Source organism: Schistocerca serialis, chromosome 2 (assembly GCF_023864345.2).
Source record: "Schistocerca serialis cubense isolate TAMUIC-IGC-003099 chromosome 2, iqSchSeri2.2, whole genome shotgun sequence".
NCBI lineage: Eukaryota > Metazoa > Arthropoda > Insecta > Orthoptera > Acrididae > Schistocerca > Schistocerca serialis.
The window spans coordinates 300,406,700-300,426,103 of NC_064639.1; the positions used below are offsets into that span (position 1 = coordinate 300,406,700).

The window sequence follows — 19,404 nt, forward strand, 5'->3', positions numbered from 1 at the left end:
CTCGCTATCTGTGACGGACCCGCAGTGCTGTCACCTGCCCATGGCAGACACTACTCATTTCCAACATTCCCATTATTCTGTGTCACTCTGTATTTAAATAACTTGACTGTGTCGATCAGAACACTAGTTATACTGTAACCGAACATTACATGTTTGTTCTTCCAGCCCACCCACATTAATTTACATTTTTCCACGTTTAGAGCTAGCTGCCATTCATCACCCCAACTGGAATTTTTGCCTAAGTAGTCTTGTGTCTTCCTAAAGTCACTCGACTTCAACACCTTACCATACACCATAGCATCATCAGGAAACAACTATAGATTGCTGCCACTCTGTCCCCCAAATCAGTTATGTATAAAGAGAACAACAGCTGTTCTAACACACTTCCCTGAGGTTTTCCTGACGATACTCTTGTCTCTGACGAACATTCGCCTTCGAGAACAACATAATGTGTTCTATTATTTAATAAGTCTTTGAGCCACTCACATGTCTATGTTCTTATTCCACATGGTCGTACATTCTTTAACAGCCTACAGTGGGACACCAGTCAAATGATTTTGTACATCTAGAAATATGGAATCTGCTTGTTGCCTTTATCCATAGTTCACAGTACATCATGTGAGAAAAGGGCAATCAGGGATTTGCTGTTCAAGCGAGAATCTTGTTTAAAGAGGGAGGAAATGTAAAAGATGAATAATTTATCTGCAGGAGAAATGTAGAGCATGAGATGCTGGAACTAAAATCAGCGCAATTACATAGTTGTGTTTTGGGCTGTGACGAGACCTTTGTTACAGCGTGGCTCCGATGACGAGGCGTTTGCGATTTGGAAGGCAATAAAAAACACAGGAAACAAAAGAAAGAACGGACACAGTAAAGGAATTCCAAAGTCAAATGTCAGAAATGGGCCCACTACAATAAAAGTAAACAGTGCAACCATAATTCATGTGTATAGAAGAAAATATTGCTTGAACGGCTCCACTTCCGAATGAAATTTGGTTCTTTTAAACTTTAGATTAAGATTAGATGGATTAGTACAACCGTAAACGATGCAAGCTGGAATTTCTGATGAAACAACATCTCTACACGAGCAAAGCCCACAACAGTGACAAACTGGGCACGGGCACGTCAGAGTGACGTCACAGGAAAGCGTCATCACAATGAAGCATGGAGGTATAAATGCAGTGACCTAATGTTTTGGGCTATATAAGATGGCGGACGTTGACTTCAAATGTGTGACCTAAGCACAACTCCCTTCCTCTTTTTTTTTTTTTTTTTTTTTTTTTTTTTTTTACGCGTAATGCTCGTTTCACAACAATTCCTGCAAACTTGACGTCTCTTTGAAACCATGTGCAATATTGACAACCGCATGATATACTATCGACTTTGTGACGGGGAAAAATATGAACGTTATTGCTTCTCGATTATCTCGCGGCAATTTAAGCTGTCCTTTTAGGTTCCCATCTAACCACCCACTCTGAAATCGCACCGTATTCGTAAATAAGCAGCGAAATATTGGTGACAAGGAAGTATATGAATCTTATTGTTGCTTGTTTCAGTCGCGGTAGTTTAAGCTTTCCTCTTACGTTCCTGCCTACCCACACACTCAGAAATCGCTAAATATTTATTTCATCCTTCATTCTCCAATCAGATGGAATGTAAATAACATTGAATATTGCAGAACACACGTGTATTTCATTCATACGAAGTCTCAGAATGTGTTGGCAACGCTAACACGAAAAAGAATATTTGCATGTAGTGGGATGCGAACCTACACTAGCACTTCATCATGTGATGTTTGTCTCCTGTCTTCGTTATCACATTCTCTCCAGAAGATTTATATCGTTGATGCATTATTAAGTGACATTTAATGATAATGGTGAAGTGTTTGTTTCAGATTTTCAAAGCTCCATTACCCTGAAATGGCGTACTGCCAACTGTAAAACAAGTGCGTTTCATGCCTAATTTGTAAATTATTGACGATAATAAGTCATTCGGTACAGGGCATTATTATATGAAGTCATTAACAGTCGATAAATCATTGTGCAATATTTTATTATAACAGTAATTATGACAGATCATTTCAAGAATAACGTGTTTATTGTAAATCTACGGTACGCGAATTAAGCCTTGTGAGAATCCCGTATTGAACGCTAACAAAATCGATAGCCAATCATGCGTTTGTCGATATTGCGGGTAATGTCAAAATGATGTTCCCATTTGCGGAAATTGTTGTGAAACTGGCGTAACCCATTATTTTATCTCTGGAAATCACAGTTAGTTTGGTATATAACACTCATCTCTATACTACGTGGATATTGAACTTCATATGTCTGATCGTGTCAGTCATAGATGTCCATATTTCCTTTCTTACCTAATTACAACATGGCTGCTAGGAAATGTCAATAGAACATTAAAAGAAAATGCTTTTAGGTTCCGCCCCCACACCAGCCTATTACATCACATGTTGACAAAAACTTCAAAACAAGAAGTCTGTCTGCGGCTCTTTGTCACGTACAGACCAATTGAAAATTGTTTGCCAAACTACAACATGGCGGACGATGGAAAGCACATGAATCTGAAGACACCCTTTAGTTCTGCACTCAGAGATCTGACTTTTACATCTAGGATGTATAGAGATCAGTGATATATTACCACACAGTGTATGAATACAGATTCAATGAAAATTATCTGTTTATTCGGAATATTGTCACTTTAAGTGTCTTTGCATGCTGGACATACGAGCGATACACAGCCTTTGGTTTCCATGTCGCGTTATTGAGGAAATCGTGGGCAAGCTGGTAGGTAACAGTCGAGTCGCAGCTAGCGATGGGCCAACTCGGATTTACGCCAATCCTAGTTAATCGAGTTGAAAGTTAGTATATACCGAGTTCAAACCGTGTTAGACCGATTTGGGACGAAAAAACTGTGATGACTTTCAATTCCGTTCCTTCTTTCGCGTCTGGGCAGATTACAATTCAGTTCAGTTAACCAGCCTGAGATGTGCAGTTTCCCAATCTGAGACTATATATATATATATATATATATATATATATATATATATATATATATATATATATATATATATATATAGTCACGATCGTGATGTATAATGCATTGGACGCAATTTTTGGCCTTTCAGCTTGAAATTTTGATGATAGAATTGTGAAAAACCTGAAACGCTGTATAGTTCTTGATGGATATTGGGCACTCGTAAGATTGCCAAACGCTGTTCGTTAATACTGTACTACAGAGAGCAATATTTGGGCTTTGCGTTTGAAACCTTGAATATAGATTACGAAACATCTGAAATCCGCAGTATAAATTTTGACAGCTATTGGTCGATTATAAGATAGCCAAAAGCCTGTTCACGGGCATGACTGCACACAGGGCTGCAAAGCGCAAGTTCAGGTCTTGAACTTTTGAATATCACGATACATCCAGGATGTGCTGTAAAGGTTTGTCGGCGATCTGACGATCTTAAGGTAGCCAAACGTCTCGCCACGAGCGGTAATGGATGCCGCATTGAAGACTGAATTTGAAAATACACTCATGAGATACTTTGAATATGATGTAACGCTGGACGCTGATAGGACGATCTTAAGGTAGCCAAATGCGTCGTCGTGTTCATGAATGGTAGCCATGCTTTAGGCCGCAATTCGAACACTCATAACACATCTGGAATATGCTGTAAGGGTTTTGAGGACGATCGGACGATCTTAAGGTAGCCAAATTCCACGGCTTAAGCATGAATGGTGTAAAGTTACCGCTTTGTCATAGTTTCCCTCTGTGACTGTGTATTCAAAATTTTAATATATATATATATATATATATATATATATATATATATATATATATATATATATATATATGTAGGGTGTCCGAAAAGACTTTCCCTGATTACATAAATTTATAACTCAGGCTAGAAGTAAGATACAAATATGAAATTTGTGTCGAATTGTTTACAACTATCAAAGTTTTTTTCTGTTTTAGGTTCGCAGTACGTAAGTATTGGATGAGGTACAGTGCCCAAGAAGCCATGTTAACCAATCAGGAGAAGGAACAGTGTGTCCTGTGGTAACGAGAGACACGATCACCAACCACAGTGCAGAGACACTTCCAGACAACATTTGGAAGGAATCCACCTGATGTCAAGAGCATTAAAGCCTGATGTGACAAGTTCAAGAACACAGGATCGGTTGCTGACCTCCCGAGGTCTGGTCGACCAAGAACCTCAGCAGACAGGGTCGAAGCTGTAAGGCAGTCTTTTCTGTGAAGTCCGAAGACATCGGTGCGCAGGGCCTCACGTGAATTACAGAAGCCAAAAAGCTCTCTCCATGACATTTTACACAAACGTTTATTGTTTCGTGCATACAAAGTGCAAATCGTTCAGGCCTTGTTGCCCAATGACAGTACACGTCAATGTGACTTTGCGGTCGAAATGCTATCACACATTGAGGACGATGATGGTTATCTCAGACGAATTGCCTTTCCGACGAAGCGACCTTTTTTGTCAGTGGAGAAGTGAATCGCCATAATGTGCGCATTTGGGGTTCACAACCCCCTGGCGAGGTCATGGAGTGCACCAAAGGCAGTCCAAAGGTGAATGTTTGGTGTGCGCTATTGCACAATTGAATTATCAGGCCATTCTTCTTCGCTGAGGCTACCATCACATTTGCAGTGTATCTGGACATGTTGCAACTGTATGTGTGGACGGAAACTAGATGTGCTACGTGCTACCGAGGGTGCTCATGTGGAAGTTTACTGATGTGTGAAAAAAACTTTGATAGTTTGTAAACAGTTAGACACCAGTTTCATATTTGTATCTTACTTCTAGCCTGAGTTATCAATCTATGTAATCAGGGAAAGACTTTTCGGACACCCTATATATATATATCATCGATAGCGGCGAACGCCGCGCACCGCGTGAACACAACTCGAGTTAGCAACAACCACACTCGGGTTGATTCGAAATCCTTGGTAACGCGAGGTGACCCATCTCTAGTCGTAACCTTGGTTCCAAGAGTTCCGCAACCTGTACAGAAAATTAGAATAGAGATCAACATAAACATCATTTCCGCCCTTTTTATTGCTCGTGAAAACCACACATTGCGTGTTGTACCATCATACAGCGAGACCTTCAGATGGTGGTCCGGACTGCTGTACACACCGGTACCTCCAATATCCAGCAGCACCTCCTCTTGCATTGGGGCATGTCTGTATTCGTCATGGCATACTATCCACAAGTTCATCAAGGCACTGTTAGTCCAGATTGTCCCACACCTCAACGGCGAATCGGCGTAGATCCCTCAGAGTGGTTGGTAGGTCAAGTCGTCCATAAACTGCCCTTTTCAACCTATCCCACGCATGTTCGATAGGGTTTTGGTCTGGACAACATGCTTACCACTCTAGTCGAGCGATGTCGTTATCCTGAAGGAAGTGATTCACAAGATGTGCACGGTGAGGGCGCGAATTGTCGTCCATGAAGACGAATGCCTCGCCAATATGCAGCCGATATTGTTGCACTATCGGTCGGTGGATGGCATTCACGTATCGTACAGCCGTTACGGCGTCTTCCATGACCACGAGCGGGCTACGTCGGCTCCACATAATGCCACCCCAAAGCAGCAGGAAACCTCCACCTTGCTGCACTCGCTGGACAGTGTGTCTAAGGCGTTCAGCCTGACCGGGTTGCCTCCAAACACGTCTCCGACGATTGTCTGGTTGAAGGCATATGCGACACTCATCGGTGAAGAGAACGTGATGCCAGTCCTGAGCGATCCATTCGGCAGGTTGCTGGGCCCATCTGTACCGCGCTGCATGGTGTCGTGGTTGCAAAGATAGACCTCGCCATGGATGTTGGGAGTGAAGTTGCGCATCATGCAGCCTATTGCGCACAATTTGAGTTGTAACACGAAGTCCTGTGGCTGCACTAAAAGCATTATTCAACATGGTGGCTTTGCTGTCAGGGTTCCTCCAGGCCAGAATCCGTAGGTAGCGGTCATCCATTGCAGTAGTAGCCCTTAGGCGGCCTGAGCGAGGCATGTTATCGACAGTTCCTGTCTCTCTGTATCTCCTCCATGTCCGAACAGCATCGCTTTGGTTTACTCCGAGACGCCTGGACACTTTCCCTGTTGAGAGACCTTCCTGGCACAAAGTAACAATGCGGACGCGATCGAATAGCGGTGTTGACCGTCTAGGCATGGTTGAACTACAGACAACACGACCCGTGTACCGCCTTCCTGGTGGAATGACTGGGACTGAGCGGCTGTCGGAGCCCCTCCGTCTAATAGGCGCTGCTCATGCATGGTTGTTTACATCTTTGGACGGGTTTAGCGACATCTCTGAACAGTCAAAGGGACTGTGTCTGTGATACAATATCCATAGTCAACGTCTATCTTCAGAAGTTCTGGGACCTGGGGTGATGCAAAACTTTTTTTGATGTATGTAGATCAATTAATACCGACGACTCGCTCAGTCTTCTCCACACAGTGACACATATGCCATTCTCCACTATCTCTGAGAGTTTATAGTGAATGAGTTGACGCTGTGGTAAAACGCTGGATTCGTATTCAAGAACATGTCGATTCAAATCCCCGCCTAGCCGTCTTGATCGAAGTTCACTGTGGTATTTCTCAGTCTTCCTCTCTTTACTTTTTTCTTCATGCCAGAAATCTACATTACGGCCTATACACCGCCAAATAATTAAAAAAATATTTCAATAACTCACATGTTAAGCTAGAAACTGAATCATTATTTTAGGATGAGTAGTGTGTTACGATTTCCTAATCGTTGAGCTAAAGATATACATTAATTCCCTCATACCAGTGATCTCTATACTTCGAGCAAAACAAATTCGTGATTGACGTTTGTGCGAGTCGAATGGTAAGGGCTAGCCACCAACCATTCGTAGTTTTTATTCGAACGTCACATGGTCGGAGCGTTGCCCATTTTCAGGTTCAGGCAGCGCCTTCTCAAGCGTAGCTTGCTGCACGCTAGCAGTACAGGTCCCCGCCACTGCAGTGTGTCAATCGCAAAGTTATCTTATTTGAAGTATATGCCACCTGGGTGTCAAAATACAACTGTCTGGGAGGGCCAGCCAAAGGCCTTCGCTCTTCGTTTCATACACACAACACGTTTTTTTTTACAAAGAGTACATTACTGACCATTAAAATTGCTAGACCAAGAAGAAATGCAGATGATAAACGGGTATTCATTGGACAAATATATTATATTAGAACTGACGTGTGATTACATTTTCACGCAATTTGGGTGCATAGATCCGGAGAAATCAGTACCCAGAACAACCACCTCTGGCCGCAATAACAGCCTTGATGGACCTGGGCATTAAGTCAAACGGAGCTTGAATGGCGTGTACAGGTACAGCTGCCCATGCAGCTTCAACACGATACCACAGTTCATCAAGAGTAGTGACTGGCGTATTGTGACGAGCCAGTTGCTCGGCCACCATTGACCAGACATTTTCAATTGGTGAGAGATTTGGAGAATGTGCTGGCCAGGGCAGCAGTCGAACATTATCTGTATCAGAAAGGCCCGTACAGGACCTGCAACATGCGGTCGTGCATTATACTGCTGAAATGTAGGGTTTCGTAGGGATAGAATGAAGGGTAAAGCCACGGGTCGTAACACATCTGAAATGTAACGTCCACTGTTCAAAGTGCCGTCAATGCGAACAAGAGGTGACCGAGACGTGTATTCAATGGCACCCCATACCATCATGCCGGGTGATACGCCACAATGGCGATGACGAAAACACGCTTCCAATGTGCGTTCACCGCGATGTCGCCAAAAGCGGATGCGACCATCATGATACTGTAAACAGAACCTGGGTTCATCCGAAAAAATGACGTTTTGCCATTCGGGCACCCAGGTTCGTCGATGAGTACACCATCGCATGCGCTCCTGTCTGTGATGCAGCGTCAAGGCTAACCGCAGCCATGGTCTCCGAGCTGATAGTCCATTCTGCTGCAAAAGTCGTCGAACTATTGTTGTCTTGCAAATGTCCCCATCTGTTGACTCAGGGATCGAGACGTGGCTGCACGATCCGTTACAGCCAGGCGGATAAGATGCCTGTCATCTCGACTGCCAGTGATACGAGGCCGTTGGGATCCAGCACGGCGTTCCGTATTACCCTCCTGAACTCACCGATTCCATATTCTTCTAACAGTCATTGGATCTCGACAACGCGAGGAGCAATGTCACCATACGATAAACCGCAATCGCGATAGGCTACAATCCGACCTTTGTGAAAGTCGGAAACGTGATGGTACGCATTTCTCCGCCTTACACGAGGCATCACAACAACGTTTCACCAGGCAACGCTGGTCAACTGCTGTTTGTGTATGAGAAATTGGTTGGAAACTTTCCTCATGTCAGCACGTTGTAGGTGTCGCCATCGGCGCCAACCTTGAGAGAATGCCCTGTAAAGCTAATCATTTGCATATAACAGCATCTTCTTCTTGTCGGTTAAATTTGCTTCTGTAGCACGTCATCTTCGTGGTGTAGCAATTTTAATGGCCAGTAGTGTAACTAGTAATAAAAAGAAAGCATTTTCCGAGTCTGCAGCCACATGAATCTATTAGGTCGTTTGTTTCAGATTCCCGGAGAATAGCAGAATGAATTGTTCCAAAACTGGTGCGAAAATTGGTAACAGTTATGCTGCACGACTTAAAACCTCGAGTTATATCCGAAATTTGAAAGGCTCATCAGCAAACTGATTCTTCTACAGGGTGATTCAAAAAGAATACCACAACTTTAGGAATTTAAAACTCTGCAACGACAAAAGGCAGAGCTAAGCTCTATCTGTCGGCGAATTAAGGGAGCTATAAAGTTTCATTTAGTTGTACATTTGTTCGCTTGAGGCGCTGTTGACTAGGCGTCAGCGTCAGTTGATGCTAAGATGGCGACCGCTCAACAGAAAGCTTTTTGTGTTATTGAGTACGGCAGAAGTGAATCGACGACAGTTGTTCAGCGTGCATTTCGAACGAAGTATGGTGTTAAACCTCCTGATAGGTGGTGTATTAAACGTTGGTATAAACAGTTTACAGAGAATGGATGTTTGTGCAAAGGGAAAAGTTCTGGACGGCCGAGAACGAGTGATGAAAATGTAGCACGCATCCAGCAAGCATTTGTTCGCAACCCAGGAAAATCGACTCGCAGAGCTATTCAATTACAATTACAATTCATATTTCAGCAGGATGGAGCGCCACCACATTGGCACTTATCTGTCCGTAACTACCTGAACGTCAACTACCTGAGGCGATGGATCGGCCGCCAGGCAGCCCGTGACAGAGCACTTCATCACTGGCCTCCAAGAAGCCCTGATCTTACCCCCTGCGATTTTTTCTTGTGGGGGTATGTTAAGGATATGGTGTTTGGGCCACCTCTCCCAGCCACCATTGATGATTTGAAACGAGAAATAACAGCAGCTATCCAAACTGTTACGCCTGATATGCTACAGAGAGTGTGGAACGAGTTGGAGTATCGGGTTGATATTGCTCGAGTGTCTGGAGGGGGCCATATTGAACATCTCTGAACTTGTTTTTGAGTGAAAAAAAACCTTTTTAAATACCCTTTGTAATGATGTATAACAGAGGGTTATATTATGTTTCTTTCATTAAATACACATTTTTAAAGTTGTGGTATTCTTTTTGAATCACCCTGTATATTTCACGGGTACACTTTACTAAAAGTTTCCACAGTCATGCAAAACAACACCTTCAGATTCCCTAGAAATAAATGAATTCGGTACTGTATTAGTCAGACCTTTAAGTGCGTGTAATTCGTAAATCCAAATGCCGTAAACAAAGCAGACACCTCACCAACAAAATCGGCGTCGTTTGGTTATACATGTACACTGCTGAAGATAAAAATTTTAAAAACTCGTAAGCCAAAACTTATGTTGACATTTGCGAGGACATCTATTTATCAGGTTAAAGCAAAAACACATTATTACTCTCCTGGTATCTGGAGTCACTAGTATATGAAGTGATTGGTGTCTGGATTGACGCATTGCTTATCAGCATTTATGTTCCACTCACTGTCACGGTGACACGTGTTGCACGTGTGATAAATGTATTTATCGCAACAAAATATTAAGTCTCGAATTTTAACGAAGATAACCTACACTTTTGGGACCAAATGTGATCTATTTGGACGGCAGAAATATGTGCACAAGGTGAGAGATAATCGATTTCGGGAAGAGTTTTACAGAGGCTTGTTAATTACCTGCAGGATATGCACTGTAAAGCAGAAGCAAACGAAATATTTTTGGACCACAGTTACAATCTGCTGAAAGAAAACCACAAGAGAGGTCGTAAAATTCGTAGCTTATGTGAAGGGAAGAGTTATTCTGTTTCGCTGTTATCTTGTAATGAAGTATTGCAGTCTTGCGCTGAACTGATAGTTCCCTACTTCAGTCACTTTTATAGCTAATAAAGTAAGGTTCATCTCTTGGAATAATAATCTTCAATCACGTACTGACTAATGGGAACTTTTTGTACAATTGCAACGTGGAAGACGTTGGAGACAAGAGAATACTGCAAGTCGTCTGCTCCAAGGCCAGAGTTCTCGATTCAAGTAGTATAGAGATAACTGAGTTGTAACACTCCACATACTATCGTTCTTCTTACCCTCTTAACGTAGGGTTGTGTTCTGCTTTGAGATATAGTTGCAGACTGGCACTTTGTGGAATGAAGATTAGGCGTTAACGTCTGGTCGCCATCGGGGTCATTAGAGTCAGAGCACAAACTCGAGTTGTTTCAAATCGGTCGTACCCTTTCAAAGGAAACATCCCGGCATTCGTCTAGAGCGATTTAGCGATATCAATAAAAACCCAAACCAGGATGGCCAGACACGAAGTTGAACTGTTGTCTCTCCGGAAGCGAGTTCTAACTCGGTGGCACTTGGTGGAGGAAAGTGGGAGTTTTGTTCATCCATGAATTCATGATAATATGGAGTATCAAAAGAAATTTATGACTAGAATGAAGAATCTTGGTAGACAGAACATGATATGTTATCGTGAATGGAGAAATCCACAGACACATGTAAAAGTATGCTGAGCTAAAAACACCGCTGCAGCCGTATGGACACTTTATTTAAAAAGCACGACTGGTTTGGTACCGTTAGTTACAAGATCAGGTGAAGTCCTGAATAAAAATGGATCGTGAAACACCAGGAGGTGAGCACTTTAGATAAAAAGGACGTCGGATCTTTGCCAAAAGTGGCTGAATGCAAGTAATATAAAATTTTGTAATGACCAATACTTATATTTACATCTTGATGCTGGAGTGCATTTGATATTAAACTTTCCCCCGATTCCTACACTGTACTTCCTTCTAAAAAACTATGTGCCACCCAAAATTATGTAGTAAGGGGGGGGGGGGGCAATAGCTGGAACCCAAAAAGGAATGTAAATACAATGCTAAATTACGGTGCAGTGGGGGGAACGGAAGGAAACAGACAAAAGATCAAACCGGAGAAAATTACACCTTATAGTGGATCCGACGCGCAGAGTAAGGGCAGCGCCGCGACTGACGGCACTCTAACGCGGAAATAAAAGGACCACTAGATAGCCACAGACACATGTAAAAGTATGCCAGTATACCCCCCCCCCCCCCCCCCATGAACCATGGACCTTGCCGTTGGTGGGGAGGCTTGCGTGCCTCAACGATACAGATAGCCGTACCGTAGGTGCAACCACAACGGAGGGGTATCTGTTGAGAGGCCAGACAAACGTGTGGTTCCTGAAGAGGGGCAGCAGCCTTTTCAGTAGTTGCAGGGGCAACAGTCTGGATGGTTGACTGATCTGGCATTGTAACATTAACTAAAACGGCCTTGCTGATAGCTCCTGGAGATACTAAAAGGTATCAGATAGATTATATAATGGCAAGACAGAGATTTAGGAACTAGGTTTTAAATTGTAGGATATTTCCAGGGGCAGATGTGGACTCTGACCACAATCTATTGGTTATGAACTGAATATTAAAACTGAAGAAACTGCAAACAGGTGGGAATTTAAGGAGATGGGACCTGGATAAACTGAAAGAACCAGAGGTTGTACAGAGTTTCTAGGAGAGCGTAAGGGAACAATTGACAGGAATGGGGGAAAGAAATACAGTAGGAGACGAATGGGTAGCTCTGAGGGATGAAGTAGTGAAGGCAGCAGAGGATCAAGTAGGTAAAAAGACGACGGCTAGTAGAAATCCTTGGGTAACAGAAGAAATATTGAACTTAATTGATGAAAGGAGAAAATATAAAAATGCGGTAAATGAAGCAGGCAAAAAGGAATACAAACTTATCAAAAATGAGATCGACAGGAAGTACAAAATGGCTAAGCAGGCATGGCTAGAGCACAAATGTAAGGATGTAGAGGCTTATCTCACTAGGGGTAAGATAGATACTGCCTACAGGAAAATTAAGGAGACCTTTGGAGAAAAGAGAGCCACTTGTATGAATATGAAGAGCTCAGATGGAAACCCAGTTCTAAGCAAAGAGGGGAAAGCAGAAAGGTGGAAAGAGTATATAGAGGGTCTATACAAGGGCAATGTACTTGAGGACAATATTATGGGAATGGAAGAGGATGTAGATGAAGATGAAATGAGAGATACGATACTGCGTGAAGAGTTTGACAGAGCACTGAAAGACCTGAGTCGAAACAAGGCCCCGGGAGTAGACAACATTCCATTAGAACTGCTGATGGCCTTGGGAGAGCCAGTCCATCTGGTGAGCAAGATGTATGAGACAGGCGAAATACCCTCAGACTTAAAGAAAAATATAACAATTACAATCCCAAAGAAAGTAGGTGTTGACAGATGTGAAAATTACCGAACTATCAGTTTAATAAGTCACAGCTGCAAAATACTAAAGCGAATTATTTACAGACGAATGGAAAAACTGGTAGAAGCCGACCTCGGCGAAGTTCAGTTTGGATTCAGTAGAAATGTTGGAACACGTGAAGCAATACTGACCTTACAACTTATCTTAGAAGGAAGATTAAGGAAAGGCAAACCAACGTTTATAGCATTTGTAGACTTAGAGAAAGGTTTTGACAATGTTGACCGGGATACTCTCTTTCAAATTCTAAAGGTGGCAGGGGTAAAATACAGGGAGCGAAAGGCTATTTACAATTTGTACAGAAACCAGATGGCAGTTATAAGAGTCGAGGGGCATGAAAGGGAAGCAGTGGTTGGGAAGGGAGTGAGACAGGGTTGTAGCCTCTCCCCGATGTTATTCAATCTGTATATTGAGCAAGCAGTAAAGGAAACAAAAGAAAAATTTGGAGTAGGTATTAAAATCCACGGAGAAGAAATAAAAACTTTGAGGTTTGCCGATGACATTGTAATTCTGTCAGAGACAGCAAAGGACTTGGAAGAGCATTTGAACGGAATGGACAGTGTCTTGAAAGGAGGAAATAAGATGAACATCAACAAAAGCAAAACGCGGATAATGGAATTTAGTCGAATTAAGTCGGGTGATGCTGAGGGAATTAGATTAGGAAATGAGACACTTTAAGTAGTGAAGGAGTTTTGCTATTTGGGGAGCAAAATAACTGATGATGGTCGAAGTAGAGAGGATATAAAATGCAGACTGGCAATGGCAAGGAAAGCGTTTCTGAAGAAGAGAAATTTGTTAACATCGAGTATAGATTTAAGTGTCAGGAAGTCGTTTCTGGAAGTATTTGTATGAAGTGTAGCCATGTAGGGAAGTGAAACATGGACAATAAATAGTTTGTACAAGAAGAGAATAGAAGCTTTTGAAATGTGGTGCTACAGAAGAATGATGAAGATTAGGTGGGTAGATCACGTAACTAATGAGGAGGTATTTAATAGGATTGGGGAGAAGTTTGTGGCACAACTTGACTAGAAGAAGGGATCGGTTGGTAGGACATGTCCTGAGGCATCAAGGGATCACAAATTTAGCATTGGAGGGCAGTGTGGAGGGTAAAAATCGTAGAGGGAGACCAAGAGATGAATACACTAAGCAGATTCAGAAGGATGTAGGTTGCAGTAGGTACTGGGAGATGAAGGAGCTTGCACAGGATTGATTAGCATGGAGAGCTGCATCAAACCAGTCTCAGGACTGAAGACCACCACAACAACTAGATAGGTGGTGCTAGCACGGAAGCGCTAGGCTGACTTTGAGAGTGAGAAAATTACCAGAAATCGTGTGCACACTAGAGTACAATGTCGAATACTACAACAGAAAATATTAATTAACACAGTAGGAGTGCGTAAATGATATACTATGGGAAACTCCTTGAAAACTAAAAGTAGTGGGAGATATAACCTACTTTAAAAAGGTCCAGAGATAAGTGTGTGTGTGTTGGGGGGGGGGGGGGGGGGGGAGTGAGAAGGAGGAAATGTACAAACAGGTAAACGGACCGGGTTATCCACTGAAATAATCAAATTTGGTTTATGTTTCAATTCAAATTCGGTGTTGAACGACTAGGAGATTACTTTAAGACACGGTAAATCTCTAGTTCTTGTAGAATATTAAGACATTGCCTTTACATTCCCTGATACCAAAGCGACCCGTCTTAGAAAAATGGGTATCCAAAGCTGAGTTAGAACCCGAGCCAGATAAATGTTTCCTAAATCTGACCTCAAATGTTCTAGCTGTTTGGTCGATATATTTGTACAGGCAGTCATTAAGCATAATTCTGCAAACACACGGAGACTTCAGGGGAAGCCTTAATTTTTTGCCTATTTCCGCACTTCATCCTGTTATTCCAGAGAATATCAAATATACTTAAGCATCACGCTGTAATTGTAAGTTTTGGTCATTGCCGCGTTTTATAGTACTTCCGTTCAGCCACTGTTGGAAAATTCCCGATGTTTTTTTTATCTAAAGTTATCAATTCCTGGTATCATTTTACAGCCTCATCACTCCACGTGATGATGAAGCTAGCGCTACGAAACCAAATGGCTCTGAGCACTATGGGACTTAACATCTAAGGTCATCAGCCCCCTAGAACTTAGAGCTACTTAAACCTAACTAACCTAAGGACATCACACACATCCATACCCGAGGCAGGATTCGAACCTGCGACCGTAGTGGTCGCGCGGTTCCAGTCTGAAGCGCCTAGAACCGCTCGGTCACACCCGCCGGCGCTACGAAACCAGTCATGCTTTTTAAATAAAGTAACCATATTAGCTGCTCCAGTGTCTTTACTCAAAATGAAGTTTTTTAGCTGCTGAGGTTCGTATAATAATTTTTATACACATGTAACCGTAATTTCATGTGTGCCCCAGGGAAGTGTGTTGGGACATTTGCTAGTACTCTCAGGTGCATATCATACCGTTATCTATAAGAAAGAATTATCTAAAAACTCTTGCTTTAATTGATCAGAAACGTAAAAATTTGCATTTCGTAAAACCCAAAAACGCAGTATATTCCCAATACAATATCAACAACTGGAACTGGTCAACTTTTGAGGGTATGAAGTGGTATGATCACATAGCCTCAGTCTTGTGTAAGACAACTTTTAGACTTCGGTTCACTGGTGGGATACTGCGAGCATGCAGTGTATCTAAACAGGAGAATGCTTACGAAAGACTCATTTGACTCATTCTAGAATATTACTCAAGTTAGTGGGAGCTACATCAAATAGGACTAAGAGTGGATGTTAAACGTACATAAAGAAAGATAAAACAAATAGTCATGGGTTTTTTGCAGCCACAGGAGAGTTTTTTTATACCACCACAGGACTGTATCCTTTAATATGTGACATATATTTCAACGTGATTCTTCCCCCCGATCCTGAGAAAAAGGGGTCTTGACAGATACACACAGACAGTCGAATATGACAATTTTCTTTTTCGTATGGTAGAGTTACAAATTAACACTTTTCGGATTATTTCCGTTACTTGTATTGTTAAATCTTACTTCTTGCCTAATTTCATCGTTATATGTCAACGGGAAGTAATCTATAGGTTTTGATAAGTGAATTTGCGAATAACACATATGTGACATAAATGGCCGAATCTTTTGATTGCGTTGACGTGGAAGCTTAAATTTTTTTCATCGCCGAGGGGCCATAGATCTTAGTATGCGACATAAAGTTCAGTTTGATACGTCTGCACCTTCCTGCGAAAAAGGACTGTTAATAGTTTGAGAGACGGACAGGCAGGCAGACAGAATGGCAGAGACACGGAAAATAAAATGATTCTATAAAAAGTCCATTTTTACATACAGTCAGCGTCATGAGCTGATGACTCTCCATGTATTCTCATCGATTAAGGTTTTCTTTCATTTCCAGCTTCTGGTTGTATCTGCAGAATATGAAGAAGGCAGCTCTGCACTCCGCACAACCGATAGCAATAGCCGAGAGTGCGGCGCATAGGTATCAACCACGTCGCGGACAATCTCAAGAATTTCTCGAGAATGGAAAGGGTTTAAATTAGATTAGATTAGATTAGTTTTTCGTTCCATAGATCCGTGCTGAAGAGATCCTCGTGGATGTGGAACATGTCAATTTTTTTAAAGCTGAAATAACAATACTAATAGTATGAACATATACAATACATCATTTGTTTCTATTAAAAAATTCGTCAGTGGAGTAGAAGGAGTTCGCCACTAGTAAGTCTTTCAGGCTCCTTTTAAACTGATCTTTATTTGTAACTAAATTTTTTATGTTTGCTGGCAAATTATTGAAGATGAGTGTTCCTGAGTAGTGGACCCCTTTTTGAACTAAAGTAAGCGGTTTTATGTCCTTGTGCAGATCAATTTTGTTCCTGGTATTGTATGTATGAACTGAGCTGTTTGTTAAAAAAAGAAATATATTGTTTAGGACAAATTTCATTAAGGGGTAAATACACCGAGAGGCAGTAGTTAATACACCCAGTTCTTTGAAGAGGTTTCTACAGGACGTCCGTGAATTTACTCCACATATAATACGTATTACACGCTTTTGGACTCTGAAAACTTTTGTTTGACTTGAAGAGTTACCCCCAAATTTTATACCATATGACATTTTGGAATGAAAGTGGAGAAAGTATGTAAGCTTTTTCATTTTTATGTCGCCTATGTCTGCTAACACTCGAATTGCAAATACAGATTTGTTAAGGCGTTTCTGCAGTTCTGTGGTGTGCTCCTCCCAACTGAATTTATTATCAAGTTGTAATCCACCGTTAAAAACAATTTCAATGTGGTAGCTGTACTTCGTATTCAGCAATGTATGGCATAAAACGCACTAAACCTAAGTCGGTCGTTGACTACACGTTTCACTGCAAACTTTTCGAAATATACGGGTTGTTAAACTTTACTTTTAAGTATTACCAAGACTATGGACAATAACGAAAACAAAACCAGTTCATTATCAAGCTGTGATGTGTGGTTATAAGATTCGGAAAAGTAGTTCTTGTTTACTGAATAGTTTCCTCAGACTCAAATGAGAAACAACGCATAGCGGAGAACACACGCGAATCCGAAAACAGTGGTTTTTATTTTTTTACGCGAAAAGTGAAATTTTTACTGAGAAACTAACTGCAGAGACGGATGTACCTTTGCTTCATCTGCACGAAACATTGTGTTTTGAGACAAAGCGGGTACTGTAGCAGATGGTGCGGCCAGTTAGTTACCTGAGGCAAGGACCCCGGTCACAGCGGCTAGCATCAGCGCCAGCAGCGGCAGAAGGCAGCTCCTCACCGCAGCCATGGCGAGCAGACTGAATCGCGCCGGACTCTGCGCTCCCTTATCTGCGAAAGCGCGACTCCGCAACGAAGAGTTTAGCGCGCTGCTGTAGTTGTACCCACCGCTCTTGTTGCCAACTGCGGCCAGCCTCGTACATACCGTGAAAACGCGGTGGACCAAAAAGTAGCCATCGCCAGGCGACATAGGTGGGGATGATGACAGCTAAGTTTCAATTGCTATTCCAAACAGTCTTAGATTTTCTATAGTATGAAGACCTGGTGGTTTAGCGGAACAGTCGAGGGGCAATAGGATGCCTGAGCGTTTGTCAGACTAGCAACGTATGAACGCAGCCTTGTCAACAGTACTGCTTTCTTGGAAGACAACAGCGTCCACTTGTTATGAAGATGTAGAAGAAAGGGCAAGACTTGTCAGCAGGAATGTACTGTATACCAGAGTATGTTTTCATACAATAACTGATCAAAAGTATCTGGACGCCTATTAGTGGGCATTAATATGCAGTGTTCCCAGAATAAGATTTTCACTCTCCAGCGGAGTGTGCACTGATTTGAAACTTCCTGGCAGATTAAAACTGTGTGCCGGACCGAGACTCGAACTCGGGACCTTTGCCTTTTGCGGGCAAGTGCTCTACAAGCTGAGCTACCCAAGCACGACTCACGCCCCGCCCTCACAGCTTTACTTCTGCCAGTACCTCGTCTCCTACCTTCCAAACTTTACAGAAGCTATCCTGCAAACCTTGCATAACTAGCACTCCTGAAAGAAAGGATATTGTTGCCCACGAAAGGCAAAGGTCCCGAGTTCGAGTCTCCGTCCAGCACAAAGTATTAATCTACCAGGAAGTTTCATATCAGCGCACACTCCGCTGCAGAGTGAAAATCTCATTCTGGAAACATACCCCAGGCTGTGGCTAAGCCATGTCTCCTCAATATCCTTTCTTTCAGGAGTGCTAGTTCTGCAAGGTTCGCAGAAGAGCTTCTGTAGAGTGTAAAGTTTGGAAGGTAGGAGATGAGGTATTGGCAGAAGTAAAGCTGTGAGCACGGGGCGTGAGACGTGCTTGGGTAGCTCAGCTGGTAGAGCACTTGCCCGCGAAAGGCAAAGGTCCCGAGTTCGAGTCTCGGTCCGGCACACACTTTTAATCTGGCAGGAAGTTTAATATGCAGTGTGTTCACGTTTCGCATTTATGACAGCTTTAACTCCGCTGGGAACACCTTCAATGTGACGACTGAATGTTTTGGGGAATGGCAGCTCACTCTTCCTCAAGGGGCAAAACCAGAGAAGGTAGTGCACGAAAGCTGCATCAAACCATTCCTCGGAATGAAGACGATAGCAGCAACAACAGATACAACAGTACTGCCTGTCAGTCCCTGTGATTATACAGAAGCTCTCTGTAGCAGTACACTGATTTACATATCTAGCTTATAATCTCCCAAAAAAATTCTTGATGTTTATGTGAGTTGTGTTTTCTTTTCTGAGGATAAGCGTGAGACTAAAGAGTGGTTAGCATTTCAAATTGCTTAGTCGCTTGCTGGTCGCCATGCCGTTCAAAGGATGAAATGGAACAACTTAAATCACCTTCTTATGTTGAGTCTCACGAAGAAGTTGTTAATGTCTGACGCCCGGCCTGTGGAGGATACTGCAGAAGATTGCATTATGGAAGTACATCCTCATACCACGGTTTTATAGGGAAAGAGGGGGAGGGGCTTGTAGATACTAGCACCTGTGGTGTCTACCGACATC

The 19,404-nt window shown here is 42.5% G+C and overlaps 1 protein-coding gene across 1 annotated transcript in view; it reads right to left on the minus strand.

Annotated features, from left to right (window-relative positions):
- Window positions 1-17,668, minus strand: part of LOC126457072 (sphingomyelin phosphodiesterase-like) — a 163,162-nt gene extending 145,494 nt beyond the window's left edge. The window contains exon 1 of the mRNA XM_050093072.1: window positions 17,598-17,668. Within this exon, the coding sequence (XP_049949029.1) occupies window positions 17,598-17,631 (34 nt within the window). The 5' untranslated portion in view covers window positions 17,632-17,668. The remainder of the gene's footprint in view (window positions 1-17,597) is intronic.
- Window positions 17,669-19,404: the final 1,736 nt, after the last annotated feature.